Raw genomic sequence first — 10,284 nt, 5'->3', positions numbered from 1 at the left:
GACAAGGACCTTATGATAGGTATACTAAATATTTCCATAATTTAACATGAGTGTAATGTGAAAAGACATTTGTTTGCATCTGTCTATGTTCATGCAACTGTGATGGTGAAGCAAGTTTCAAGACTCTGTAAAGTTGATTTTCCTACTGTAGTTCAGAGCTTAAGCGATAGAATGAATGAATAACAGAAAATGAATGGCCGACTATTGGTTTAAGTAATTTATTAAGCAAAAAGACAAAGAGTTTGCAGCCACGCTAGCGGCTCTGTGAGGCAAATGACAAAACAAACATGTTTGCTCATGAGCATAAAACACAAAGTTTAGCTGAGGCTGATGGGAAAGTCAGTTATGCAAGTAGTGACTAAAAATGCCAAACGTGCTAATTCTGTCTTCTTAAATGTAAGAATTTCCTGATTTTAACTGTTTTATATCATTTTTTCTGTTTTTTTATAGTATCACTCATCAAAAATCAACAATGTGATCCACATTTTGGTTTAATAAAATAAAATAATTTCCTCTTACTGCAGGCATCAGAAAAAATGATTATCGTGATGGTTAAAATGTCAGTCCTCCTGTGCGGACTAATAGGAGCAGGACTGGCCTTGACATCATCGTCCATTTTCCTGTTCTGGATGATCAGCGCAGATGTCATGTATTCAATGCTGAGTCCCCAGGTGATATGCACCTTCTACTTATCTCGGTGGGTGAACAGCTATGGGGCCTGTTCTGGCTTTGTGGTGGCAATACTGCTGAGAGCTCTGGTTGGGGAACCCTCGATAGGCCTGCCTGACGTGCTGCCCCTGCCCTGGGACAGGATACAGGGGGACGGTCACCGATACCGCTTGTTTCCTTTTCGCACCGCCATCATGCTTATCACCACTGGGACAATTTTATTAACATCACGCCTTGCTATGTGGCTGTCTGGGAGAGGGCTGCTGAGAAGAATAAGTGATGCTGAAACGGACACAAACATATATCACATGGCACCAGTCCAAACAGATGTGGAGGAGAAGGGCAGATTTAATGAAGAACAGTCTCACTTACCCTCTCAAGCAAGTAATGAAGAAGGAAATACATGTTAGGATTTTTTCTCAGCACGCACTTTCATACAGCGTGTGGGTGGTGTTTAAACCAGGATTTCTTTATAAGGGTCAAACGAGCACCTGTAATAATTCCCATGGGGGTCATTACTCTGAGAGTGAGTTGTGTTAAACATCCATTTAAAGAGAAAACGTATTGATATTTGAAATATATAAACTGAAAATACATGTGATATTTGGTTGTGTGCAGTTAATTTCTTTGTATGTCTTATTTTCTTTCATTGCAGGGGACAGCATCGCGCATATGCCAGAACACTGTATTTTTAGGGAGACACACAAGCAGCAACCTTTAAAAAGGGGCACCCCGGTGATTTAGCATTGCACTTTAACTTGGGAACTGATGATGAATGAGTCTGAAACTAACTTTCTAATTTATTTGCTGATTTAATGGGTTGCCTGTGAAGGACAAGAATGGCCTAAATGGTATTGTTAAAGTCTGCTCCAAGAAAATTGGAGCCCAGCATGTTCCGTCCAATGAATTCACTGTAATGCCCACAGGCCAGCATTGTAATGTGCCCTTGAGGAACAAACTGCTACCCTAAGTGTTTTATTCATTCCGCTATCAAGGTTACTAAACGCTGACAGTAGTCATTTTAAATGACTGTTACATCCTTTTAAACTCCGTTCTTATAGTTCATATAAATAACTATTTATTTGGTTTAATTTTACTTACGGCTGCTCGTTGTCTCCTTGTGTTGACCTGTTTATGATCTAATCTCACCTTTGACATACAACTACCTTGCATGTGAATTTGAGTCGTGTGTATGGACCAAGCAGCAAATGAATTACACTTTACACAAAAAAATTGTCTAAATCTTTTGTTTGGCCCTCTCTGCCTGGTAAATACCCAGGTTTCAAACTCCACAAGTGTGTATTGCAGGATTTCTGTTACAAATTTTCCAATTTGTCCAAGTCCAATCCAAGAAAATCCTGATTGCATCATCAGGCATCTTTATTTAGAATATTCCAGTGAGCAGAAAAAGGGAAATCTATTTTCGCCTCAAATGAGGACAATTTGGGTCAAGCTCAAAGATGTTTCCACCAGGCACAGTACTGTATAAAAGGGAGAGTTCAACCAAAAAACAAAGAATAATTCACTTATTGACACAGGGAGTATTTCTTTGGTAGAAAGTTCAGGTGAAAACAGTTACTACTGTTAAGAGTGGCTAATCCAGTGATGTTGTCCCATTTAACTTTTCAATGCTGTGAGCGCCATGCACCAAATGCCTTCTATCTCCACTATATTGGGGTGGAAACACAAATCTCAGACCAATATCTCAAAACAACAGAACTATCTGCATAGCCAGATATCATTAGAAGTACAAGAGAAAAAGGAATATATTGTGATTTGTACCCAGTTATTCAGAATAAAAACAAATATTCTGTTGCCAAATCACTGTTCACATTTTGTATTTGACTTTCTGTGAATTTGAAAATACTTTTAGTCAGTAATAAACAACAACTTATATCAAAATATCAGTGGCTCACACAAACCATTAAGATTATTTGTGCACTGAATTGTGCATTTTGTGTGGAATGTTAGCTTTGAAACAGTTCCAGAAAATAATGGCTAGGCTGGTCCTTAACACATTAGGGAGTGTTTTTGGGAAGTTGTGTTGTACAGCGCCAGAAACCGTAAAGAAAACGATTAGTAGGCCTAAATCCGAAAGCACAACAACCATCCAGCATTTTGGCAACGCAAAAAGTAACAAACTCAAAGTAACAGTGTATCACTTATCATAGTGGTTGGCAGGCAGCGAAAAATAATGTCTTTTTTGCCCTCCAAAGGAGCATTTTCCTTGGAACGTGACGTCACGTGAAAACTATGAATATTTTAGTTCTGTGATGCCTGTATAACAGCTTCGTTTTATTCAAAGTTCAAAAAAAAAAAATATTACATTACAGCCCCTTTCTGAAACGAGCTGTAGATGCTACGGTCTCTTTAAAGCCCCATCTCTCAAAGCCCAACTGTCTGATTGGCCAAGACCTGAAGCGTGTTCCAGGCTGCTGTTGTTGCTGGGTGGAACAGGTAGACTGAGCGTTGCCGTGCGGTTGCTGGGGGAGCAAATTACCATTCTGGAACACCGGCTGCGTAATACGTAGAACGGAGCCTACGGTAGAAACAGCAGTTCAAAACAGTGTTCAGAAAAGGAGGAAATCTGAGGTTTTTGCTCACAGGGATTTCTTATAAATACTTTAAACTCATTTCTTGAAGCTTCGGCCATGTTTAACACAAACATCCAACATTATAACATTGTAGATAAGTCATAAAATGCCTTTAAGCAATTATGTGTCAAACAAAAAAAAATCAGATCTGGGGGAAAAAAATTTTGGGGCCTGCAGTGTGAATGTAGGCTCCTTTTTCAGATTCAGCGTATATGTCCTCACAGTCTGCTAGCTGTCCATTCTGTGCGCAATGAAAACAAAAACCTGTGTTTGTACACAGCCATGGCTCTGTAAATGGGGGAAAAAAAAAAAAAACACAGTGGCCAGCACCATAGTAAACACACAACATTATTCAAGCAAATCCCAGCCATGATTTGTGTGTCAGGCAACGTTAAATGACTTGCCCACAGACATTCAGCTTACTTTCTAGTTTGCCAAGACATGCAGCTGTTGTGATGTTAGCTATAGCAGCAGGAGAGTTGTGAGTATCACCGTCTTGAGCTGTTGTGCTGACTCATCCTCTCTGCATTTTAGCAGCAGCTACTGTAGCAGCTTGCTAACAGCTGTGTCGTTGTTCGCTCTATTTTATGTTATTTGTCATGGAATTGGATTTCTCCAGAATTGCTTACCCCACTTTTACTTGTGTGTCTGACCGTGCATTATAAAAGTCTCTTCTTGCCTGAATATTTTACCGCACTTCAAACACTGGAAAGACTTTTTGTTTGAGTGGATCTTCATGTGCCTTTTCTGTGCTCTCAAAGTGCAAAAGGATTTGGGACACACTGAACACCTGTAAGGACTCTCTCCTGTATGTTGGCGCATGTGAACCACCAACTGACACTTTGCTATAAAACCTCTCCCGCAGTGTTTGCACGTGTATGGACGCTCTCCTGTGTGATACCTCATGTGCAGCCTCAGCTCCCCAGAGGAGAGAAAAGCCTTCCCACATTCTGTGCACAGGTAGTTCTTCTCCCCTCTGTGCATCCGCATGTGTCTCGCCAGGTGCTGGATTGAAGTCTTTCCACAAATGTCACATTTATAGCGTCGGTCTCCCGTGTGAATGCGAACGTGCAAATCAAGGCTATTCAAAGACCTGAAACCCCGGCCACAGCGAGAACACAGATACGGCGTCTCGCCTGTGTGAATCCGGCGATGCACATTCAGGGCGTCCTTAGACGAGTACGTCTTCTCACACTTGTCACAGTGAAATCTCACTGTGTGTGCTTTTGTGTGTCTGTTCAGGGTCGACACATTCTTGAAGACCTTTGTACAAACATCACAAGTGTTTGTTGTGCTCCTCATCTCAGTAGTGCATGTTTCAGTATTAACCTTCTGAAGGACATGGTCGGTCTCAGGTTCTTTAGACTGAGATCGGCTGGGTTCCTGGATCAGGTGTGCCTCTGTGATGTGCTGCAGAAGACCTGACACTTGGCTGTCTGAGTAGGGACACAAAGAGCAGGTCTGCGGTCCTACAAGCGTAGGACTGTTTAAATCTGAAAGAGACAAGATGATAAGCAGATTCAGTTTAGGGGCTACAAAAATGGAAAGTTTTTAAGAACAGTATTACTGGAGTGTTTTGTGTCAAGATTATAGATTTCAAGTACTAGTTCCTTAATTTTCTTTTAATCTTTGATATCAATCCTTGTAATATTACTACAGTTGTCCTAACAAATGAGCAAAGCCGTATAAACATGGAAATTAAGTTGGGAAGCAATTGTTTTCAATGGTGTCTAAAACCGGATGCCATACTTAAGCAGCTCGCAGCGGTCAGGTCATTGCTTTGTTCATCTTTTAACTTCAGGTCATCGTCTTTACTACAGTCCTCCAGATTAATATCAATTTGGTTTTCCTCAACGGACTCCTCATCCTCACTGTAATCAAACTGCCCTTCATCTTCGCCGCCTGTGGACAGTTCCTGATGCTCTGTAGCAAGTTGCTTCGAGTTTGGTTTGGGAGGAAGAGACAGCCTTGGCAAAAACATACTCCGAGTTTGAGTGTAACCTGTGAGGAGAGAAAGAAAACCCATTCAGATCTCTGTTAGTTGCAAAGACACATGTTGAGGTGTACATTTAATGGTAAAAGTGAAGACACTTTACTCAATATGGGCCTATGAGTTACACCGGGTATCTGCATACTTGAATATAAATCTTTTGATACAGCATATAAAACTCTTAGAAATCCATATTCAGGAAATTTATATGCATATTAGCTAGCATAAATTGCTATAGCTAAGGAATACAGCTACAGCAGCCAAATCAATAGCAGCCAGAATAGCACCACTGTGGTTTAGATTTTATCGTAAAAATCCAGCTGCTTTTCAGCCCGTTTTCCTGAGTATTTTTCCAACAACCAGCCTGAGAGTTTTGTCATTTTTACTGAGCTAAATAGAAGTTTTCATATCAATATTGGTGTGATATTACAAACTTGTAAGTGGATGTGCGCTATCAAATTTGCGACACTTACTGATGTTTGAGAGTTTTTTTAAATTGAAAGAACCCATGGGTAACAGTCACATTTCTCAGCATGTCATTAAAATGCAGGGAAGTTCAAGAGGTGGCATGAGACAAAAAAAAAAAAAAGTAGAGGTCAGGGAGCACGAGGGACAGCAGCTCGTGCAGCAGCAATGATTACGCCAGCTCCATTTCTTCGTCCTCTCGTGTTGGAATGAGGACAGACGGGACGCTAGTGACTCACTATCACATCTTGAGGCATAAGCAGTTACATCACAGGACGGACCAGGGCTAACAGGTTAGCATGCAAACTTCAGTAGATCTCTCTGCCAGGTCAGAGATGTTACTTCTTCACATTCTGTTGATGTTAATCAATTGTTTTACTGTTTTAAACTACAGTGCTGGCCAAATCATACACAGTGTACTTTTAAACATGAAGCATGTTCTGAACTTAAATTTCAGTGCTGAACAATGCAAACTCAGGCATCACTTTTAAAGTCAGTAAATGTTGCAAGAAATGTTCACATTGTGTCTCTTAAGAATGCCTGGTGGTTTCTTCTTTAGCGCTGTAAAAGAAGACTTACATTTGTTTGTGCTTCCTGACTGTTGCTGGTGAAAGTGCAGTAGCGCCTTCAGCTGATCTGGTTCCAAAACCAATTGTCCACATTCTTCCATGACAGAAGGGGCGGTTCTGAGCCACGCTGCAGTCTGCGAAGTGTGGGCAAAACACATAACACACAACAAAACACCATACTTCTCCAACATCCTCAGTCATTCCAGGCTCTTTATTCAGTATCTTGCTTGGTGACAGTTACTAGTCTATAGTGCCAAAGTGTGAATCCAAACTTGCATTTATGTATTCAGCTTCTCACATAAGAAATGACAAATCCCATTTCTGCTTAGAAATGATAGCATGCATGAATCCACATGTAAACTAAGGCACTTAGTTATTATTTCAAAATGTACAGTACCTGTTTAATATCTGGTATAGGCAAAAGATTATCCAGTTTAGAGATGAATTTCCATACTAATGTGTGCATAGTGTTTTCATACTGCTGGCCATAGTGGATGGGAAAGACCTCCTGGGGGAAAAAAGAAGGTAGGCACGCACACACACGGTTTTAGTCTTCTTGTGTCAATAATTTCAGGAATTGCTTTACTTTCACATGTCCACTCTCAAGGTAAGCTACTTGACTTATTGGCTCCATTGTACTATTTTTTTTTTTTTTTACAAAAGTAATACTAGACTGATCGATAAGCCCGTTATCAGACACAACTTTTATTATGGCAATCATGTTAAGAATGTCTGACCTTGAAAAACATCCTTCTCTCCTCTGTGTCCTCGAGCAGGAGATGAACAACTTCCACAAAGTTTGACTTTGAATTTTCCAACTCCTCCAATTCCTGTTAAGTGGTGTCAAAAGCAAACAATAAATGTGTTGTTTCCCAAAGAGTGAGTTCAGGGTCCCTTTTGACTAATCAACAAGACGCATTATCAATTCAAAGTTTCATCAAAATCAGCACATCATCGTGAGTGGTGAGCTCAGGCCTCTCTTGAGCCAACACTCAATTTCCTGTGGGTCAGTAAGTAGCTGATGGACTAGCAAACTAAATAAATAAAATATGATGAGCTTAAGAGAAGGAGAGGAGCTGGTCTGTGTCTGTAATAGCAGGAGACTGGTTGTAGAGGGCACCTATAAAAGCTTAAAGGGTGGAGCCACTTATAGCAGCTTAACTAAAATTAAAAATATAAAGAGGTCAGAATTTGAACATTAAATAACAACACGTCCTCAGGAATCCTGGGCGTTAGAGGGGAGATGATCACTGCCTCGGGCAAAATGAGGTGGAGATCAATGATCTCTCAAAGGACTAAAACGGCTAAAAGAGCAATGCTACTTTACTTGGACTTTGACTGTCTGCCTTTGACCTCAGCCTTTCCCTACTGTCAGCAACAGAGGAGCTTATCCTGTGTGTGACAACAACAGAGCATCCAGGCCTATCTAATATCACCTATTGAACACTTTCAAATTGTGTGCGTCCCTCTTTGTAAAAAAGGCTTTGCAAAATGAATGAAAGGTTGACCCACCCGCCTGACTTAAGACCCTTTAAAAAATATTTTTTACACTAACAGCAGATCAGCTGACAATTTGTAAAGCACTGCAGATCCTACTGAGAATCAGCACACTCTGCAGCTCTATGCTGCTTTCAGTTCAGTATTCAGACACACCTGCAGACTTACCTCCTGTTCACAGCTGGAGCCTATTGTAAGGTTTTGAATGACCCCCAGGTGAGGCTGTATATTCAGCAGGTTGGCTGTGCTCTCGCTGCGACACAATTCCAACACCATCTGAAACAGACACTTATATATCATTGTACTGTTGTTTCTCTAATAATATGTATAGGTGTAACCTCAAAAAAGTTACATTTTAATGTTCTAAATAATAGTCTGCCCAACAACAGCAAATATCCTTAAGATGTAAGATTAGTTATTAAAATCCACTCCACTGAAAAAGAAATGACAATGCTTACCCTTGCCCTTAGTCTGAGCAGGAGTTGCACTTTATCTCTGGGCGTCAGCAGCTCTGGGAGAAGCTCTGTCACCAACCTCACCAGCTCCTCCACCTTTCCATAGTGTAGCACATTACAACCCTGGACTACTTGCCAGGCAAAAGCACACATCAGACGCAGCGTTGGAACCAGGAGACACAATGAGGAGACGGACAAGCGGCGACCTGCAAATGGGGTAAGAAAAATTACAGAGCAAACATAACTTGCATACAGATGTATTGACAAAGTTCCAAACCCAGAATAGGTGGTCCCCCCATAAATTTGCACTTGCAATAATTAAAACAGTCCCTGTGTTAGCAAATTTTCAGATCTGAGGAACAACTACTAATCATCACTCTCTCCTGCATGAAGTAACCCAATTCAGAATATTATTTCTAATGTTACTTGACACATACTCTAGTTTTAAGCCACAGTTAAGTACGAAGACAATTACCTAAGTCTTCCACAGTTTCAGAAGGGTCTAGCTGTGATGTCTGCAGAGTACAGGCTGAATCAATGATTTCAGCTGCTTGTTCAGTCTCAGCCTCTGGCTTATGATGACCAAGGACTTTATCCATAATGGTGAACCATCGACTCTTTTGTTTCTTAGAGTCCGTCTGTTCCTTCACTTTTCTGTACTTTCGTTTCAGCAGTTTTATCTTTGACCTGCATTGGCTGGTGGTCTTATCAAAGCCCTGAGTGGCGAGCGCGGAGCTCAGCTGAGCAAACCCTCTTTCATTTCTAGTTGACCTAAGCTGCTCCTGGACGCTCTCCTCTGCCCATCGGCTGAGCAGCGCTTTGACTTCATCTGGTGTCCAAACAACCCGTGTCATATCTGTAGAAAGCCATGTAAACTAGGTGAGAGCTCTCAAAGATGCAGATACTGACCTTTTGTCGTGATATTTAAAACATACCTTTCGCATGCTCATCCTCTGGTGATTTAGGTTGTGTCAGCACAGCAGATGAATCCACCTCTATAGAAGTCTCTCCACCAGAGCCAAGGACTCCATCCAAAATAGCAAACCAGTCACTTAGAACGTCCCTGTACTGTTCCTCATCCTTGATTTTCCTGTACTCCTCTTTAAGGTTGTTCACTTTAAGAAAGCACTGATGTGGTGACTTGTTAAACCCCACCGACTTAAGTTCACTGCTGAGGTACTTAAAGACTTGATTGTTTGTTGCTGTGGTGAGAAGCTGCCTCTGAATGTTTGGTTGTGCCCAGAGGGTCATCAGCACTTGGACTTCATCGGGCAACCACTGGGTTTTATCTGTGAAAGTACAAAAAATCTAGATCAAACAAAGGAAGTTAGATAAAAAAATAAATAAATACATAAACGATATGAAATGACAATGACATTTAATGCAGACTGGGGTTTAGTGCATGGCTCTTTATCCATTCATTCAATGTCTGACCCTTGGTTCAACCAGGTCATTACCAACTTTGATATAAAGACCTGGCCGAAGAAGCTGCATATTTACATAGCAACATGCATTAATTACACAGAGAGGCAACATTAAACAGAGGTACATTGTTGGTAAGTATAACATAAAAAGTTAAGAAAAACTACATTTAAACAGCAGTCACCAGAAGAGCTTCACTCTAAGTCCTTTGAAGCAATGAGAATTTAAGAGGTAAACTCAACTCAACTTTAAATCAGTCTGTAATGAGTTACATGTGGAGGACGCAGAGGAGTTACAAGGCTTGAAACACAGGAAGTTATGTGTGAGATAACGTACAGATCAAAGATCCACGACCAATACCACGGAGACTTCTCTGGTCTGGCGGAAGCTCATAATATGCAATATACAACAATCTATATTTTCAGATACTGACACGGACTCTATTTTTTTTTTTTTTTTTTTTTTTTACAGCCCGATAATTTGAGATAGGAGCTGAGACTGGTCAAAAGTTCCTCCCTTTTGGACATAGAAAGAAGAAGCTGTTCCTGTATTGTATTATCTGCCCAAGGCATTAATGTCCAATGGGGAGCAGCTGATTGTGTTCTCCAGCAACACCTGCTGTA

General features: G+C 40.8%; 2 protein-coding genes across 7 annotated transcripts in view; one reads left to right on the top strand and one right to left on the bottom strand.

Annotated features, from left to right (window-relative positions):
- The window catches only part of LOC123985214 (high-affinity choline transporter 1-like), a 6,167-nt gene extending 5,997 nt beyond the window's left edge, over nucleotides 1-170 (top strand). Inside the window, exon 9 of the mRNA XM_046072657.1 lies at nucleotides 152-170. Within this exon, the coding sequence (XP_045928613.1) occupies nucleotides 152-170 (19 nt within the window). The remainder of the gene's footprint in view (nucleotides 1-151) is intronic.
- A 34-nt stretch (nucleotides 171-204) lies between these two features.
- LOC123984749 (zinc finger protein 527-like) lies at nucleotides 205-9,523 on the bottom strand. Of its 6 annotated transcripts, XR_006828517.1 has the most exons (11): nucleotides 9,175-9,523; nucleotides 8,715-9,095; nucleotides 8,243-8,445; nucleotides 7,953-8,060; nucleotides 7,025-7,117; nucleotides 6,685-6,795; nucleotides 6,298-6,421; nucleotides 5,013-5,264; nucleotides 4,593-4,756; nucleotides 1,042-3,208; nucleotides 205-951 (listed from the first exon to the last, which is right to left on the bottom strand). XR_006828517.1 is itself a non-coding variant. In XM_046071842.1 (10 exons), the coding sequence occupies exons 1-10, from the start codon at nucleotides 9,488-9,490 to the stop codon at nucleotides 897-899; spliced, it is 2,235 nt and encodes a 744-aa protein (XP_045927798.1). In that variant the 5' UTR covers nucleotides 9,491-9,523; the 3' UTR covers nucleotides 205-896. The 6 variants fall into 6 exon arrangements, 5 of the variants coding, with proteins under 5 accessions (XP_045927798.1, XP_045927800.1, XP_045927799.1 ...); XM_046071842.1 differs by lacking the exon at nucleotides 1,042-3,208 and having other exon boundaries at nucleotides 4,165-4,756; XM_046071844.1 differs by having other exon boundaries at nucleotides 205-3,208.
- Nucleotides 9,524-10,284: the final 761 nt, after the last annotated feature.

The sequence above is a fragment of the Micropterus dolomieu genome, linkage group LG16 (assembly GCF_021292245.1).
Source record: "Micropterus dolomieu isolate WLL.071019.BEF.003 ecotype Adirondacks linkage group LG16, ASM2129224v1, whole genome shotgun sequence".
In the NCBI taxonomy this organism is placed as follows: Eukaryota; Metazoa; Chordata; class Actinopteri; order Centrarchiformes; family Centrarchidae; genus Micropterus; species Micropterus dolomieu.
Note: the sequence above shows the minus strand (reverse complement) of the source record. Positions and strands in the feature narration are given on the sequence as shown.